Genomic DNA, 20,252 nt, shown 5'->3' with positions numbered 1-20,252 from the left:
CTTTTATAGGCCAGCACGTCTCTCTTTCTCTTTCCCTCTCTCTCCCACTCTCTCTCTCTCCCTCCATCCCTCCCTCCTTGTCTACCTCCCCCAGATTCTGATGTCAGAGCCGGGGAAGCTGTTGCAGAAGGTAAAGGTGTGGCTCCAGGAGTACTGGAACATCACCGACCTCATGGCCATCCTCATCTTCTCTGTGGGCATGGTGCTCCGCCTCCAGGAGCCGCCCCTCATGAGTTACGGCCGGGTCATCTACTGTGTCAACATCATCTATTGGTACATCCGGCTGCTCGACATCTTTGGCGTCAACAAATACCTGGGCCCCTATGTCATGATGATCGGCAAGATGGTGAGGGGGGCGGAGTCTGTCACTGGCAGGGTGCACTTGCACACTCCCAGTCATGGATTTAATAACAATGGCGGAAAATCCCTCCAACCAATGCTTACACCAGTCCAATGCTTTGAATTCCATGATGTGGAGTGTGCAAATGCAGCCTTCGGGAGAAGGGTAGAGAATCTGGTTGCAGCCTATCTTTTGGTTTGCCTGTCTGTCTGTCTGTCTGTCTGTCTGTCTGTCTGTCTGTCTGTCTGTCTGTCTGTCTGTCTGTCTGTCTGTCTGTCTGTCTGTCTGTCTGTCTGTCTGTCTGTCTGCTGCCTGCCTGCCTGCCTGCCTGTCTGTCTGCCTGCCTGCCTGCCTGTCTGTCTGTCTGTCTGTCTGTCTGTCTGTCTGTCTGTCTGTCTGTCTGTCTGTCTGTCTGTCTGTCTGTCTGTCTGTCTGTCAGTTGGTGTCTAATGTTCTACTTAATTGCTCACTTAATGAGAATTCTATGAAGATGAATGAGTATTATCAGGTTCCAACATTCTCCGTCTCCCTTTTTGTCACCCTCTTTCTCCTTCCTCCCACTCCTTCTCTCTCTCAGATGATTGACATGATGTACTTTGTGATCATCATGCTGGTAGTGTTGATGAGTTTCGGAGTGGCCAGGCAGGCCATCCTGAATCCCAATGAGGACCCGTCCTGGATGCTGGCTCGGAACATCTTCTTCATGCCTTACTGGATGATCTATGGAGAGGTGTTCGCTGATCAGATTGACCGTAAGCCCACAAGGGGTGGTGGATGTGGGGGGAGGGAGTGAGGGGGAAAGGGTGGTGGAGTGGTGTAGAGTCGAACTCGGAGTGTAAGGCTGCCCGCCCCTCCAACACACACACACACACTCAGCAGACTAGCTGAAGTCATCCAGGTGCTGAAATGCCACGCACTTGGAACCTCTCAGTTCCCCCTGGTTTCAGGGGGAACTATATTAGTGCAACGAAAGACATTGGTGGCCGGATTGGTTCTTATTCACGCTGGTCATGCACATTTTAAATTGCAGTAAAAAATACCCATATTATATTTTCTGACAACAGCAGAGGACAGATCACTAACAGTTCACCTTTTCTTAGTGATGAGGTCAGGTGATGTCTAACAGCAGGTAACATTTCTTAGTAATTTAGTAATCGCCTCAAATAAGGAACATGCTTGCTCTCTGAATGCACCATTTGTTTTGAGGGAGTGCGTGTGTGCGTGTGTGAGAGTGTATAGAATGGAAGGACTAGCCCAAAGCTGGAGATCTGAAATAATGCTGTCATTCTTTGTTTCAGATGTGCATAGTAGGAAGCTAAAGCACAGGCTGAATTCAAAACTCTGGATGATCGAAAATCAGTTTCGAGCTCATGGAACCTGGCGTAATAATGGTCCATACCAACATTGCTATGTTCAATCAGAATGCCAGTAAATCGATAATTAGACCCACCCCCGTCCCGTCCCCTCCCTACACCATTCCAGCCTCACTGCCATACCATCACTGCACCCTCATCTAGGGGCTGCTATTGAGTCAGATATGCACATAGAGATGGATAGAGGGTACACTTTCCACAAAGCCTGTTTCAGCATGGGCAGCGCCATTGAAGGTTTTCACCATTTTAATGTAGTCAACTGGGTCGGACTTTCTATAGGTTGTGGAGGGAAGAATTCCATACTGGTCAGCAGGAGGGATCAGTCAATGAATTATACTCCTGAGCAAATATTTCAGCACTTCAGCTGGCAGTAAATCACCAACCTTCGCTTTATGCTTGTTCAGATTATATACACTGCTGCACAGTAGGTGGCAGTATGCACCTTTTCAGTTTTTTTATGGACCGCCAATGAACTCATAGAAGTAGAAGAGATGGAGATAGCCCTCAGTGGTGATGCCCATGCTGTCACAGATGCCAGAATGGCCCAGATATAAAGATGAGTCCTCTATCTATCTCTATGAGATAGCCCTCAGTGGTGATGCCCATGCTGTCACGGATGCTATAATGGCCCAGATATAAAGATGAGTCCTCTATCTATCTCTATGAGATAGCCCTCAGTGGCGATGCCCATGCTGTCACAGATGCTATAATGGCCCAGATATAAAGATGAGTCCTTTATCTATCTCTATGAGATAGCTCTCAGTGGTGATGCCCATGCTGTCGCAGAAGCTATCAATGGCAAAGATAGGAGGCGTGTCCTCTTTACCATCTCTATGGTTAAGCATGCAGCACGACATACTGACAGGTCAATAACTGTGTTTCATGGCAGTAGCACTCTTGTTTGGTTTATTTTGGTTTATTTATTGGTTTATTTTGATGACATTACTAAATCTGAAAGGGAACTAGGATTGTTACAGACATGCTCCTTTGACATTTTCACTATTTTGTTTTATTTTGGAAAAGTAAGCCTGCCAGGTAAACCCAGTCATTATTGCCATCCCCCAACGCCAGCTCTGCTATCACTAGAACATGATTGTAACATCACTACAATGTCATCTAGACACAAACTCACAATAATGCACTCTCAACCATACTCTCATGGATGAGCAAATACTTCTGCACACTTCCAAATATAACCAAACATACACAAACACACACACACAAACACGTCCAGATTCATATACACACAACACACACACACACACACACACACACACACAATCACACACACACAAACAAACATGAACATATCATACCCTGTCATCATCTGCAATCTGTTTTTTCACGTGGTTCAGTTGTCAGAGTTTTTAACCCAATTACTTTGAGTGTAAAATTGTTAGATAGAGAGATAGCAAATTACTTCAGTTCTCTACCTTTGGGCTGCCTTGTGTGATCAATTGAAATCCAGAGATGAGCATGAATATAATGATTGATAGGCAAACAAACGAATGAGCATCCAAAGTGAAAGTGCTGAATGTCCCCATTATAAGCCACAGCAACTGAACCATCACTGATGGAAAAAACATATGATGTATCTTAAATACATGTCAATGTATCTTAAATACATTTCAATTGATCTGTAGTATAGTCATTATTCAGCTAGGCTATGGCACGCATATGTGACAATATATTTTAAACATCATGCCATGTTTAAATATATTGGGAATGCAAGTTATTGACAATATATTTTAGAATATATTGTGAGATACACATTTCAGCACATAACACCTTTCCATTCTAGAGCTCACTCCTTCCTATCCCCTACAAAAAGATGCATATATACAGTATATTATGCCTCTTGTTTGTTTGCAAAACTTGAAGTATTTGTTGTTCTGTTTATTTATTGGTTTGTTTATTTTAGATGTCAGCGTAGTGATTGTCTGTTTGGTGTGATTGCCTGGGTTGCTTGTATGTACTGTATGTTTGTGTTGTATGTTGACATCTTTCTTTCATTTGATTTTGTGTTCGTCTTCTGTTGGCTTGCTTGTCTCGTCGTTGTCTGTATGTTAATTTGTTTTGTCACACAACTGGCTTTTACAATATGTTTGCCTTTATTAATAATGTTTGTCGGGGGAAACTCTCTTTAGGCTGGCTACTCATTTGTTTTGTCATATAACAAAATAAATGGGGTAGCTTTAAGAGAGTTTGTCTTGTGACACAATCTGTGACACCTTGTGTGTGATCCTGACGCTGTGGTTGTGTCATTGTGCTTAGCTCCATGTGGCCAGAATATCACCACAGAGGACGGGCATGTTGTGGCTCTGCCGCCCTGTAAGACGGGAGCCTGGATCGTTCCTGCCATCATGGCCTGCTACCTTCTGGTGGCCAACATCCTGCTGGTCAACCTGCTCATCGCTGTCTTCAAGTACGTTCTCTCTCTCTCTCTCTCTCTCTCTCTCTCTCTCTCTCTCTCTCTCTCTCTCGCTCTGTAGACCTACACTCGCCTTACGCCCACTCAGTTATACATACCAGGCCCTTGTCCAGAGACCACCCCTAGCCCTTACCCTCCAGACACTTGTGGAGATCTGAGAGGATTTTATAGGTTTAAGCAAATTGATAGGTTTAGGCCAGGAGGAATTTTCACCATATTGCTTACACCTGCCTAATCCTGTCAGCTCTCCACAATTGTGGGGAGGTAGGGTCCGTCAAAGTTGTTCTTTCTGGACACGGCCAAAAATGTGCATAGGATGTTTTTTTTTTACTCTCCCGCACCCACTCTGTTTACTGATGTGTTTACCAGGGCCCATGCACAGCATACTCCTATATCACCAGGGTTAGTTAGCTACATAACTTATTTCCATCTGTGATCCTTGTTTGTTTTATATAGCTTAGCAAGTGATTACTTTACTAATTACCAATAATTGCAAATGAGAGGAAAGTTCCAGTACAGATAGAGATGAAGTGTAAGAAACATACTGTTAACCTGTCTGGGAACCTGGGACGCTTGTGTCCCACCCTAGTCAACAGCCAGTGGAATCGCGTCGCGCGAAATACAAATACCTCATAAATGCTATAACTTCAATTTCTCAAACATATGACTATTTTACACCATTTTATAGATACACCTCTCCTGAATCGAACCACGTTGTGCGATTTCAAAAAGGCTTTACAGCAAAAGCAAAACATTAGATTATGTTAGGAGAGTACCCTGCCAAAAAAAATCACACTGCCATTTTCAAAGCAACTAGCATGCATCACAAATACCCAAAACACAGCTAAATGCAGCACTAACCTTTGACAATCTTCATCAGATGACACTCCTAGGACATCATGTTACACAATACATGCATTTTTTGTTCGATAAAGTTCATATTTATATATAAAAACAGCATTTTACATCGGCGCGTGACGTTCAGAAAATATTTTCCCTCAAATGCTTCCGGTGAATCAGCGCTACAATTTACAAAAATTCCTATTCGAAAACATTGTTAAAATGTAATCATGGCATTCAAAGAATTATAGATTAACATCTCGTGAATGCAACCGCTTTGCCGGATTTAAAAATAACTTTACTGGGAAATCACACTTTGCAATAAACGAGGTGGTATGCTCAGAAAAATAGGCTAGGCGATACATGTTAGCGCCATCTTGGAACCATCTAAAATCAAATATACTATTGTAAATATTCCCTTACCTTTGATTATCTTCATCAGAAGGCACTTCCAGGAATCCCAGGTCCACAACAAATGTAGTTTTGTTCAAAAAAGTAAATCATTTATGTCCCAATAGCTCCTTCTTGTTAGCGCGTTCCAAAGGCTACTCATAATGTACTGAAGCGCGCGGGACTTGTCGTCACGAATGTGCAGAAAATATATATTTACGTTCGTTCAAACATGTCAAACGTTGTCTAACATAAATCTTTAGGGCCTTTTTCAACCAGAACTTCAATAATATTCAAGGCGGACGATTGCATTGTCTTACTAAACGTTTCGGAATGAGAGGGTACCCATGGGCGCCCGCGTCATAGTAGTAATGGCCCTCCCCCTGTGACCAACTTTCCAAGCCTCTCTTTCGGTCAGTTTCTACCGGAGAAGACTCAAACGACTTTGTAAAGACTGTTGACATCTAGTGGAAGCCTTAGGAAGTGCTAAATGTATCCTAACTCACGGTGTGTTTTATAGGCAAAGTGTTGAAGGTGATTCCACAAATCAGATTTCCACTTCCTGCATGGAATCTTCTCAGGTTTTGGCCTGCCATATGAGTTCTGTTATACTCACAGACACCATTCAAACAGTTTTAGAAACTTTAGGATGTTTTCTATCCAAATCTACTAATTATATGCATATTCTAGTTACTGGGCAGGAGTAGTAACCAGATTAAATCGGGTACGTTTTTTATCCGGCCGTGCAAATACTGCCCCCTATCCCCAACAGGTTTTAATACATCTCTGTTTTACTGGAATTTTCTTTCAAATGTAAATGTAGGAAGATTTTGGTGATTTTAGTTGTAGAAGTAGTAGAAGGCATAGTCATAGTAGTGGCTGCAGTGGTAGAAGTTGTGGTGATGGTTGTAGTGTAACAGTGTAGGTTCCATCCCTCTCTTCACCCCAACCTGGGCTCGAACCAGGGACCCTTGCACACATCAACAACAGTCACCCACGAAGCATCGTTACCCAACGCTATTAGCGCGCACCACCGCTAACTAACTAGCCATTTCACATCGGTTACAGTAGCACTAGTAGATAGGTGGACAGAAGGATGAATGAATGAACATTTGGGTTAGATGAGTGGATGGATGATTAGAGGGGGGGTGGAAGAGGGGTAAGTGTTTGAATACTATACTGAACAAAAATCTAAACTCAACATGCTAAAATGTTTCAGATTTTACTGAGTTACAGTTCATATCAGGAAATCAGTCAATTGAAATAAATAAATTAGGTCCTAATCTATGGATTTCACATGACTGGGAATACAGATACCTTTAAAAAAATGGGCCTCAGGATCTCATCACGGTATCTCTGTGCATTCAAATTGCCACCGATAAAATGCAATTCTGTTCATTGTTCGTAGCTTATGCCTGCCCATACCATAACCCCACCGCCACCATGGGGCACTCTGTTCACAACGTTGACATCAGTAAACCGCTGGCCCACACGACTCCATGCACGTGGTCTGTGGTTGGAGGTACTGCCAAAGTCTCTAAAACGATGTTGGAGGGGGCTTATGGTAGAGAAATTAACATTAAATTATCTGGCAACAGCTCTGGTGGACATTCCTACAGTCAGCATGCCAATTGCTGTCACGCCCTGACCTGAGAGAGACGGTTTGTTTCTCTATTTTGTTAGGTCAGGGTGTGGGGTGGGCATTCTATGTTTTGTATTTCTTTGTTTTGGGCCAAGTATGGTTCCTAATCAGAGGCAGCTGTCTATCGTCTCTGATTAGGAATCATACTTAGGCAGCCTTTTCCCACCTGTGTTTGTGGGTAGTTGTTTTCTGTTTAGTTTTCTGTACCTGACAGAACTGTTGGCTTGTTTTCGTTTGGTTATTTTTGTTCAAGTGTTTCAGAGTGGAATAAAATCATGAGCACGTGCCACGCTGCATCTTGGTCCCCTCATTATGACAGCCGTTACAATTGCACAGTCCCTCAAAACTTGAGACATCTGTGGCATTGTGTTGTGTGACAAAACTGTACATTTTAGAGAGGTCTTTTATTGTCCCCAGCACAAGGTGCTCCTGTGTAATGATCATGCTGTTTAATCAGCCTCTTGATATGGCACACCAGGCAGGTGGATGGACTATCTTGGCAAATGAGAAATGCTCACCAACAGGGATGTAAACAAATGTGTGCAAAACATTTGAGAGAAATAAGCTTTTTGTGCGTATAGAACATTTCTGTGATCTTTTATTTCATCCAACGTTTTACATGTTGCGTTTATATTTTTGTTCAGTGCATATTCCATCTGCATAGGATTGGTTTGACATTTTGGTTGTTACTGTCTGTTGTCATAGCAACACCTTCTTTGAGGTGAAGTCCATCTCCAACCAGGTGTGGAAGTTCCAGAGGTACCAGCTCATCATGACCTTCTACGAGCGGCCCATCCTCCCCCCTCCCCTCATCATCTTCAGTCACATGACCATGGTCCTCAAGCACCTGTGCTGTCGCTGGCGGAAGCACGACGATGACGAGAGAGACTATGGCCTGAGTGAGTACATGTCCTAGGCCTTTTGAAATGTATCCTTCCTTCTTTCCTTTTACACTTCATGTTGCTTTTCTTCATCCTTCCATCACAGAGCTCTTCATCACTGAAGACGAGCTGAAGAAAGTGCATGACTTTGAGGAGCAGTGCATCGAGGAGTACTTCCGCGAGAAGGATGACCGCTTCAACTCTTCAAATGATGAGAGGATCCGAGTGACATCAGAGAGGTTGGGCATGGGCAAACACAATCCTGTCATACTTAAGTGCAACCTATCTCCTCACTCTCTCTCTCTATCTCTCTCTCTCTCTCTCTCTCTCTGCGTGTGTCTCTCTCTCTACCTCTCCCTTATTTTCTTTCTATCTCTCTCTCTTTATCTCCTTTTTCTCTGTCCGTTTCAGAGTGGAGAACATGGCCATGCGCCTGGAGGAGGTGAATGAGAGAGAACACTTCATGAAGTCATCTCTGCAGACCGTGGACATACGGCTGGCCCAAATGGAGGAGCTGATTGGTCGGATCGCTGTGGCTCTTGAGCGAGTCACGGGAGTGGAGCGGGGCGAGGTCAACAAGGCCCGCTCACGAACCTCCTCGGACTGCACAGACTCGGCCTACATGCTGCGTCAGGGTGAGTGCCCAGATGCGGCTTACATCCTGCGCCAGAGCAGCTTCAACAGCCAAGAGGGAAACTCCTACCGGCTCAATGAGGGTGCAGAGGGCTCCATGTCTCCGCCCTCCCCCACCGGCCTGGCCACGCGCACACGCAGTCACTCCTTCTACGTGGGCGGAGGTCGTGAGCGAGCTGGGGCCGACAGGGCCGAAAGGGCCGACCGTTTCCTCAAGGAGCGCTCCTTCAGCCTGCACCGAGCCAATAGCTCTCAGTCGGTGGCCTCGGGTACTGCCCCCAAGGAGTCTAAGCCCCTCCCACTGGCCACGCTGTCCATCTCCCAGCAGCACCGCCCCTCTTCCTGCATTGACATCTATGTGTCGGCATCCGAGGAGGCGGGGCCAGCCGAGGTCTTCTCGGACCCGCTGAGGATGGCCCCTCCCCTCCGGCACGACTCTTCGCTCCACTCTGAGATTATGGAGGCGGTGCTGTCAAGCGGGAGGGACTACAGCGGAGGCAGCGGTTTGGGTGACAAACACTCGGAGGGTGGTGCCATGTTCGAGGACAGCGCGGCTGCAGACCTGTCGCTATGCTCCGCCCACCTTCTCCCAGATAACACCATGCCGACCTGGGACCTGGACTCCTCCCCGCCCCCGTCAGCGGGACCATTGGAGCGCTCCAAGAGCAGCCGCTACCTGTCCACTGGCGGCAGGGGCTACCTAGAAGAGACTCAGCTGGTCAAATCTCACAGCCTCATGTTTACACCGCGAGGCTGCTACGGAGGCCTAGGGGCAGGGGTTCAGGTCAAAGCGGCTGAGTACACCAGCATCACCGACTGCATAGACACCAGGTGTGTCTCCGCCCCTTACTCCACCGCAGAGCGCTCCCACTCCCCCGGGGGCTCCACCTCATTCCCCTTCAATAAGCCCCCCGACTTGGGCTCCTCCCACCCAGAGCGCGAGGCCGAGCTCAGCCACACAGAGTCAGACCCTGAAGACCCAGAGGACCTGGCCCCGGCCCCTGAGCCCCATCGCATGGGGAGGGGCTTAAGAGGGGCGAGTGGGACCCCATTCTGCTCGCCCTTCTCCAGGCTGGAACGAGCCAACAGCTGCTCCTCAGACGACTCCTCCCACCCATCATTGGCCCCTCCTTCACACAGAAAAAGCCTGTCGGTCAGTGAGAGGATGGAGAGGGGTGCAGACCGTGGGGTTCTGGGGGGACCCAGGAACCCCTTTCTGAGGAGCAAGTCTGGGGCGCGGCCCGACACCAAGACAGACAGCCTCTCCATGAGAAAGCTGACCACCCCCTCTGCGTTCAGCAGCTTCGACAGTAGACACAACTACACGTGACAATGATGAAGAAAACAGAACAGGGACAGGGCACACTCTGTTATACAGGACCATAGGGCCAGCCAGGGGTAAAGGCAAGGGTCATGGGGAGGGCTCCTACCAGTGTAAAACAAAGTGCTATGAAGCTAGGGTAGTTCTTACCTCCTCTTGAAGCTGACACTTGTTGTATGTTTGGTGATGGAGGGTATGTGCTGTGTCTGTCTACCATCTTTTTAGTCAAGTCAACACATTGTTACTGTAATGCATCACGTCACAGAACACTAGTGTAGCCCAAATAGAAAGTATAAAAATGAAATCTCTGATAGGACAGTTTAGTCAGTCTTTAGAAAATAATAAACTTGGCCACCTGACAATATAAGACTGGAGGTCAGAATTGTCACCTCAACCCATATTTCCTCAGGTTCTCTAGTTTCCTCTTTGCCCTTAAACTGCCCATACTCATGGATATGACTCTATACTTCTGTCTTTCCACCACTGAAATAGCAGTCTTTCCACCACTGAAGTAGCATTCAGTCTTTTCACCACAGACATAGCACTGCATGCTACAACAGTAGCAGCAGTAGTAACCTTATCCCCAGTGTAATTGTACATATTGCATATAAGTCTGAAACACCACCGACTCAAATCTGGCCTATGTGGTAGTAAAAAAATTAAAACTACAAAAACATTTTTGATCTTAGCGAATCACACGACTGGGCGTTGTGTCTCCGAATCAAAAAACTTGTGCGACGCTAGCAAGACGGAGGTGGGAAGTGCTCAGAGGGAGGTGATTGATTACAAATAAAGCCAATGGCTATGGATTAGGACTTTTTCCTGATCTTTCTGTTGGGATAATGAAGGCCACGTTTGAAGCTTTGGTCCACCAGACTGTCCAAGCATGCATAAGTGACATAAGCGGTCACTTCCGGGGGCCCCCGACCACCCAACAAAACTCAGTCTGGGAACTCAGTCTGGGTCTCAACTTACTGTTGAGAGATAGAATAGAAGAATACACAAGGTGCAAGTTCGAAATTTGGTTGTGCATCAGCAGTTTTTTTTTCTTGTTTTGTCATTCACTGACAGTCGCTCAATTAGCCATGTCAGCTAACAATTTTTAGATTGATAAGTTAGTCTAGCCAGTTATCTAAACAGGCACGTGCCCAGGGGCCCTGACCTCCAGAGGGCCCTCATTGATTTTGTTAGTCACGCTCACTCAGATATCATTAACATTACATAAATCATGGCAAAATGGGTAGAATTGCAGGAAATTAGCTTTAAATTGCAAAACCTTCTCTCTGCCCCATTGCAAAATGAGTAGAATTGTATGAAATATGTTATAAAATTGCAACATTTTATCTCCGTCCCATGGCAAAATGTGTAGAACGGCAGAAAACATACTTATAACTGCAAAAAGTTAATGCTGCCCCATGGCAAAATCAGTAGAATGCATGAAATGTGTTATAAATGTGTTACATTTTCTCTCCGCCCCATGGCAAAATTTGTAGAAAATGAACTTTAAAATTACTAAAATTATCTCCACCGTCAAGAGGAGGGCCACTAAACACTTTACAGCAGTAGTGACTATAGTAAAACACATGGACACCAGTCAGCTGGTGATGACTTTATCAATGGATAGAGACAATGAGCATTGTACAGGTTGAATTTCTAGACATAATAGGGCTCTATTATGTATAATGCATGTCCCTGGTTTAAAATCCATGCACATTGACAGTCAAGTAACATTGACTCAATAGATTTCAGGGGTCAAAATCAGGGCAGTAAAATCGATTACCTACAGGGCCTGAGTAACAGGGAAGATGGGGAATTTGATTAATTGTAGACTCATCATGTGCCTACTTGTTGTCCCATCCCCAGTCACCTGGGCTTAGTGTCATTGTGGCCTACAGTGTAAAGGTATGAACAAAGTGTTAACACATACACATAGTCATACATGCACTCTAATGCCAGCAAGGTGTATGGAATGGCTGAAGGAAAGCCAAAAGAATTCCTCTAATGTAACAGATTGTTTGATAGGCCCAGCGTCATCATTATTTCCCTTGGATTAACTCTGCTCAGTGCAAAACTCAAAACTGGGCACAAGAGGGGGCTGTGACCCAGTTTAAGGAGTCCTTCATCCCAAGCAGTAAACCAATGTTGAAATTAGAACACTTCAAGATCAGCCTTTTCAGCAAGAAAACATCAAGCATGTCTGGTAATGGCATTGCCCATTCCTTTCATTCCTCTGGCAGCAGCATTTTGCTGCTTGGGTCTGACACCTGCTAGTCTCGGGTAGCCAGACATGCTAAACTACAATCATTGGATCCATACTTCCTACATTGTTTGGACATTCATTCATGATTTATTCTATTCAAATCGAAGCACCAGACTAACCAGAGTAATTGTTTAGAACGGTCATCTGAAAACAGCAGAGAATAGTCTGCACAACATGTAAGACTACATAATACTGTACATTGTATGTGTAGGCTAGAAGAGAATGGTTAGAGAACTGAATTCCACAAGATGGAGTTATTTGAAACATTTGCAAAAGAGTCAGCTCTATGAATCATATGCATTTTAAGAGACATAGAGGCACCTTTCAAGTTGATGTAAATGGCAGAGAACCATTTTTTTTTCATCTCTTAATTTATTACAACTAAAAATATCTGACAGGAGTGGAATACCTGTTACAACATGTTTGTAATAATGGAACATGATGAGTAACATTTACATCACAGGTTCTCAAATTAGTTATTTTTTATATTTGATCATTATTAAATCACTTCAATTTAATTGCACTGCAATTGTTTTGATTGATTATTTTTGACTATTGTGTTGCTTACAATGAATAATTGAATGGCTGTTTGAAATACAAACTGACTATTTATATCTTTTCAGTGCTATTTTGTCTAATTTAAAGTATTTTGAATTATTACAAGGTTTTAACATTAATGAAAGGTGTCACCTATAAGCACTAAAAACGTATGTATTATATGATTCACTTAATATATTATGTGATAAATTACTATATTGTACATCACAATCATATTTAAAGTATTTAATAATTTGCTATATTGTATGTTCATGAGCAGCTGTCAAAAAGAAATACAAATATATATTTTTTAATGTAGGTTGGATATTTCAATGCAATACTCCGCTGCAAGCATTACCAAACTGAGGGTGTCTTTCAGGCCTGGAGTAACTATTTGAAATTCACAGTAACTTAAACATCTACATATATCTGCACATTTCTTTTGTTAGTAATTCTTCTCACAAATCTACTTACCCATGGTATCCTTTTCCTGTATTTCGCAACTATTGGGATAATGCATTTCTGAAGTGTTTACAGCATTTTTTCTTACACTGGAGAAAGGCATTGATTTCATGGCTAAGAACATGCGTAAGAGCTAGGAGAGAGAACTAGGAGCTAGAACTAGGAGCTAGAACTAGGAGAGATAACTACTTGATGCCTTTTGAGGGGGAGGGCTAGCGGCGCTCTGTGTATCTTCACTATTGATCTGAATGTTTAATTTTCCTTATCAATGTCCAATACCATTGCAGGGTGTTTTCACACATTTCCTAAGCTGCTTCTTTGTCTTGTAAGGTTGTAGATTCGCGAGTGACGCTCAGCAAATGAAGGAAATGTGTTGTATGAGCTGAAAACCAAAAAATAAGGAATATTTCAATCTCTCTTGAGCAGACAGGCCTCCACTAATCACTGTGCTTATGCATTCAACCCACATTTTCATGGGACTCCCATATCAGTTGTGTTCCATGAAACCAAACCCTCCCATCCATTTTGTGGACACAGGAGTCAAAGTTAAAACCAACTATGAGCTTTAATACGATCACAAAGTGTGAAGAATAGTTTGCTGGGCTTGGAGTTTTGTTGAAAACTAGTGTAAGCACATCCAACGTTCAGGTGCAGGGGTGCGTAAAGTATAGTCCTGAAAAAGAAAGAAATACCCGCACAATGTTGGACACTCCGGATGTTAGTTGTTGGTGGGGTTTTGTCTCACAAAACATGGGATAGATCACTTTTTCCAAATTTGTAGTCGAAAAATAAGCTTTAAAATAAGTTAACAAACTGTTTAAAAGATGTCTGAACATCTCATTGAACACGCTCATTGAAGGAACATTAGGTGAGAATAGAGGAGAGATAAGGTGATCGTTTGGTTACTCTTTGGCTTTTTGTCCAGGCACTGGTTTGGGTCCTGGGTCCTTTAACTAACCTCAGTGAATAGGCTGTCAGCCCTCCAGGGGACATAAGAGATATTTTTATTTTCGTTATGGAGAGGGACATGCAAGGACAAACATGTCCATAGCACTTCTAACTCATGTGTAAATGCTCTGTAAATGTTTTGTATATGTTGCTGTGGCTGTTGTACAATATATCAATATATAAAATAAAAGGGAGGTCTATGTATGTCTGAGGACTCTGACACAGAAATTACAGTAGCCTAATACTGAGAATTGTGCCAATGTGATCCAACAAAACCTAATGTACAGTATTTTTTAAATATTTTCCTATACTGTAGCATACAGCTTTGTGAATCATAGACTATGGTTATAATTCAAATAGGTTTTTATTTCCCCTCAATCTGTTGGTGAGTAGGCTACTCGTATGCTAAAGAGGAGTCCAAGCACATGTTTTCTGCAATAATGCTGATATTGTAGTTTTACTTGAGGGGACTTATCTTCCAGCAGTCTCACTTCATTTAGTGTCCTTTAATGCATGCAGTTCTTCCACTGATGATGTACCAAAATACATTCTGTGAAATTGATGAAAGAGAGAGAGTAAGAGAGAGAGAGAGATTATAAATTGTGTCACAGTGGTGAGTATTTGGATGCAAATGCAAATCTGTATTCTTCAGTATGAATAGGATCATGTCTGGCATGCATTATTAAATAAACACATGAATGCATAACCATGGTGTCCCCGTTGTAGGCTATTTTTCAATGTGTTATGAAAGGGATGCATCATGTTTACCAGGGACACAGGGAATAAATAATGTTCTAACAAACTTTTTCGTTAACATCCAAGAGAAATAATGCTCAGTCAATGGAGGAAAATTCTCTGCAGTCTTAGGGCATTTTCACACATAGTTCTGAGCTATAGTTTGAATTAGAATTAGATTATTTGTTACATTGTATTTACATTTTTTGGGGGTCTGGTTGGTTTCACAATGCCAAAAGTCAAACGAACTAAAATGACAAAACCACATGTTCATGCAGGTAATATGTTTATTGGAGAAAAATGCTCACGTTAAATCCATCTATGATTATCAAGGAGCATAACTTGTGTCCCAAACTTCATATTAGGCTACTTTTGCTTTGGTCTTTCAACAACATGTGGGAGGAAACAATAGCAGCTTTAAGTGCAATGTGAACAGTCTATATTCAGTAGCCTATACAGTGGCGATTTTAGCATGTAAATCTTGGTGGGACAAACTCATTTATTTATGCATGCCAGCAAAGCCACTACACAACACAATACCAAACAATACATTCATTGCACTATAATGGTGACAAAATGTGCCCACAAACTGTTAGGTCCTACATAAAGCTATCCCAACAACAGAGCTTTCTTTTCAGCACCATGGAGCCTTATCTGGCAGCGAAACAGTTAATTCAGCCTTATTTACTGCCTTTAAAAAAATATATAGCTGATGGCTGACTTGTTTAAACAAATGTGGCTTCTACAGACAGTTGAGATGTACAAACTATGTCATAAAGGAACGATGAGTGGATAAGATGCAATCCGTAATTTCAATTAAGACATTAATGAGCGAGTTAAGACAGATGTAGTCAATATAACTTTTTGTTCAGCACCTGACCCAACAGCTTACTACACAACATATACTTAGTATTACTTTCGTAGCTACAGTATACATACAGTGCGTTAGGAAAGTATTTAGAGCAGGTTTTCATCAATGATCTCTCTGTACTTTGCTCCGTTGCTCTTTCCCTCGATCCTGACTAGTCTCCCAGTCCCTGCCACTGAAAAACATCCCCACAGCATGATGCTGCCACCACCATGCTTCACCGTTGGGATGGTGCCAGGTTTCCTCCAGACGTGACGCTTGGCATTCAGGCAAAAGAGTTCAATCTTGGTTTCATCAAACCAGAGAATCTTGTTTCTCATGGTCTGAGAGTCCTTTAGGTGCCTTTTGGCAAACTCCAAGCAGGCTGTCATGTGCCTTTTACTGAGGAGAGGCTTCCATCTGGCCAGTCTACCATAAAAGCCTGATTGGTGGAGTGCTGCCGAGATGGTTGTCCTTCTGGAAGGTTCTCCCAGCTCCACAGAGGAACTCTGGAGCTCTGTCAGAGAGACCATTGGGTTCTTGGTCACCTCTCTGACCAAGTCCCTTATCCCCCAATTGCTCAGTTTTGACGGGTGACCAGCTCTAGGAAGAGTCTTGATGGTTCCAAACTTCTTCCATTTAAGAATGATGGAGGCCACTGTGTTCTTGGGGACCTTCAATGCTGCAGAAATGTTTAACTACCCATCACCAGAACTGTGCCTCAACAAAATCCTGTCTCTGAGCTCTACAGACAATTCCTTCGACCTCATGGCTTGGTTTTTGCTCTGAGATGCACTGTCAACTGTGGGACCTTATATAGACAGGTGTGTGCCTTTCCAAATCATTTCCAATCGATTGAATTTACCACAGGTAGACTCCAATCAAGTTGTAGAAACATCTCAAGGATGATCAATGGAGACAGGATGCACCTGAGCTCAATATCTAGTCTCAAAGCAAAGGGTCTGAATACTTATGTAAATAATGTATTTTTGTTTTTTATTTTTTACATTTACATTTACATTACATTTAGCAGACGCTCTTATCCAGAGCGACTTACAGTAGTGAATGCATACATTTCATACATTTTTGTTTTTCTGTGCTGGCCCCCCGTGGGAATCGAACCCACAACCCTGGCGTTGCAAACACCATGCTCTACCTACTGAGCTACATATGCAAAAATTTCTAAAGACCTGTTTTCGCTTTGTCAATTTAGAATAAGGCTGTAACGTAACAAAATGTGGAAGAAGTCAAGGGGTCTGAATACTTTCCGAATGCATTGTATCTCCCTGGCAAATTACGTAATTTATTACGTCCCGAGTGGCGTAGTGCTCTAAGGCAATTGGTTTGGCTGGGGTAGGTAGTCATTGTAAATAATTTGTTCTTAACTCACTTGCCTAGTTAAATAAAACAATATTTTTAAAAATTACGCAAATTATGCAGCGGCATACAAGACATTTTTGGACTCACCTTGTTGTGCTGTGCTCACTTGAACAGGAAGGTGACGAAGCGGTCCTTGTGAAAAAAAATTTCATAAAACTTTGTCAACAAAGTCTTGCATTCTCTGTATGTATGGTGATTTCAAGACATCTGGGAACTCTGAAAAAGCAAGGTTGAATTATGAAGTCAGTGATCTTCAGGTCGGAGCTCTAGAAAGAGGCCAGAGTTCCCGACTTGGAATTCCGAGTTGGATGACCATTCAATATGTATTTTCCCAGTCTGAGCTTGTTTCTATCCGAGTTCCCAGTTGTCTTAAACTTACTGGAGTCTGAGATTTCTCAGTTCAGAGTTTCCAGTAGTTTTGAACGCGGCAGAAGTCATGGTGGATTGACAGCATGGCCAATGTATTCAACCTTTCTGGCCCATGGTGTTGCATATGAATGTTTTTCCTTTTAAGCTTGGAAAAGAGACCCTTAAAACCAGACTTGGACCACACACCCTCTCCACCAAATAGCAGGGGAAGCAAAATAGCAAAATAGTGATTGCTTTGCAACGCTTGCAGTTAGCCACTGATTCCTTCCAAACCACTCATTGTTGAATTTGCGATTTCCAACTTGTGTAATGTTTATGTCCAATGCCCGATGAGCACCGACACGTTTTATCTATAATTTCTCTTCATTATTTATCTTCATTTGACAAGGATTAAAAAGGATTTGCCAGTAGATGGCGACGTGATTCATAAGGACGACTCCTTGTCTAGGTTGCTAGCTAAGATTTTGAAAGTATGTTGTTGACATGATCAGTCCAATCAAAGCTACAGTAGACTTGATTTGACATCATTTTATCTATGGCCAATGACATTGAGCCTTCTTGGATGGGCACTTCTAATGTAAATCTATGGTAGCACCCAAGGGGGCTTGAACTTTCTAGCTCTCCCTGTAGATTATGCGGTGATGTAGTGTCCCCATGAGTGACAGAACACTGAGCCAATCATGGCGCAACTAGAGAAGACTACCAACCCTTATGGTCTGTATTTTCTGATGGCTGCCGCACCACCACAGAAAGCACTGAGCTAGGCTAAAACAGCTGCATTTTGGAGCTGCCTTACTCAAGAAAGCAAAAAAAGAGACTGTTTGTATGTGGCTTTATTAACTCAATATATATATATTTTTTTTTTATATTGTTTGCAAACTGATATGTGACACGTATTAATGCCAAAATAACATGCAAAACAAGCAACAAACATAAAATAAAATATATACAGTGCATTCGGAAAGTATTCAGACCCCGTAACTTTTTCAACATTTTGTTACGTTACAGCCTTATTCTAAAATTGATTAAATTGTTGTTTTTTCCCTCATCAGTCTACACACAATAAGTACCCCATAATGACAAAGCCAAAACTGTTTTTTTTTTCATTGTTGTAAATTTATTTATTTTTTAAAATTGAAATATCACATTTACTTAAGTATTCAGACCCTTCACTCAGTACTTTGTTGAAGCACCTTTGGCAGTGATTACAGCCTCGAGTCTTCTTGGATATGACGCTACAAGCTTGGCACATAGTTTCTCCTATTCTTCTCTGCAGATCCTCTCAAGCTCTGCATGGGGAGCGTCACTTCACAGCTATTTTCAGGTCTCTCCAGAGATGTTCGATCCGGTTCAAGTCCAGGCTCTGGCTGGGTCACTCAAGGACATTCAGAGACTTGGCCCGAAGCCACTCCTGTGTTGTCTTGGCTGTGTGTGTAGGGTCGTTGTCCTGTTGGAAGGTGAATCTTCACCCCAGTCTGAGGTCCTGAGCGCTCTGGAGCTGGTTTTCTTCAAGGATATCTCTGTACTTTGCTCTGTTCATCTTTCCCTCGATCCTGACTAGTCTCCCAGTCCCTGCCACTGAAAACATCCCCACGCATGATGCTGCCACCCCCATGCTTCACTGTAGGGATGGTGCCATGTTTCCTCCAGATGTGAAGCTTGGCATTCAGGCCAAAGAGTTACATTTTGATTTCATCAGACCAGAGAATCTTGTTTCTCATGGTTTGAGAATCTTTAGGTGCCTTTTGGCAAACTCCAAGTGGAGTGCTGCAGAGATGGTTGTCCTTCTGGAATGTGCTCCCATCTCCACAGAGAAATTCTGGAGCTCTGTCAAAGTGACCATCGGGTTCGTGGTCACCTCCCAGACCAAGGCCCTTCTCGCCCGATTGCTCAGTTTGGCTGGGCGGCCAGCTCTCGGAAGAATCTATGTGGTTCCAAACTACTTCCATTTAAGTGTTCTTGGGGACCTTCAATTATGCAGACATTTTTTGGTACCCTTTCCCAGATCTGTGCCTCGACACAATCCTGTCTCTAAGCTATGCGGACAATTCCTTTGACCTCATGGCTTGGTTTTTGCTCTGACATGCACTGTCAACTCTGGGACCTAGTATAGACAGGCGTGTGCCTTTCCAAATCATGTCCAATCAATTGAATTTACCACAGCCACAGGTGGACTCCAATCAAGTTGTAGAAACAAGGATGATCGATGGAAACAGGATGTACCTGAGCTCAATTTTGAGTCTCATAGCAAAGGGTCTGAAAACGTATGTAAATAAGGTAATTCTGTTTTTTTATTTGTTATAAATTTGCAAACATTTCTAAAAACCTGTTTTCGCTTTGTCATTATGGGGTATTGTGTGTAGATTGCTGAGGATTTGTTTTTAAGTAATACATTTTACAATAAGGCTGTAATGTAACAAAATTTGGAAAAAGTCAAGGAGTCTGAATACTTTCCGAATGCACTGTACATAGATAAATATGTGGGGCTTAAAATACTGAATGACAGGTCGCCACTGAGCCTATATCTCCGGTGTAGCCCCCGTCTCCCCTAATCTGCATCAGATAATGAGCTCTTACTGTACATGAACTGCTTATCACAGAATGTTTCAGAGATATCAAGTTACAGCCTGGAAAAATATGGTACTGCGCAGTCAACCAACCAAGCAACAATACTGAGAGCCTCTGATTCTTTTCCTGTGTTTGGTCTGGACTGGGTTCTCACCTGCCGCAAACCGCATCATGATTGCCTACGAATGGATTCGGACCAAGATCACCCTAAACCGTGAGGCATTGTTTAGTGCGCTCCTAGTGCATATAGTGTTCATACCAATCCAAGCAGATGCTGACTACGGGTTCAATGAAC

At 43.1% G+C, this 20,252-nt stretch overlaps 1 protein-coding gene across 4 annotated transcripts in view; it reads left to right on the top strand.

Annotated features, from left to right (window-relative positions):
• Nucleotides 1–14,764, top strand: part of LOC106585358 (transient receptor potential cation channel subfamily M member 3) — a 168,627-nt gene extending 153,863 nt beyond the window's left edge. For all 4 annotated transcript variants that reach the window (XM_014171467.2, XM_045706852.1, XM_014171466.2 and 1 more), the window contains 6 exons: nt 95–346; nt 918–1,092; nt 3,988–4,138; nt 7,722–7,915; nt 8,004–8,136; nt 8,309–14,764. In XM_014171467.2, coding sequence (XP_014026942.1) covers nt 95–346; nt 918–1,092; nt 3,988–4,138; nt 7,722–7,915; nt 8,004–8,136; nt 8,309–9,860 — 2,457 coding nt within the window. In that variant the 3' untranslated portion in view covers nt 9,861–14,764. The remainder of the gene's footprint in view (nt 1–94; nt 347–917; nt 1,093–3,987; nt 4,139–7,721; nt 7,916–8,003; nt 8,137–8,308) is intronic.
• Nucleotides 14,765–20,252: the final 5,488 nt, after the last annotated feature.

The sequence above is a fragment of the Salmo salar genome, chromosome 24, assembly GCF_965601325.2.
Source record: "Salmo salar chromosome 24, fSalSal1, whole genome shotgun sequence".
In the NCBI taxonomy this organism is placed as follows: Eukaryota; Metazoa; Chordata; class Actinopteri; order Salmoniformes; family Salmonidae; genus Salmo; species Salmo salar.
This window is presented reverse-complemented; position numbering and strand designations above follow the sequence as displayed.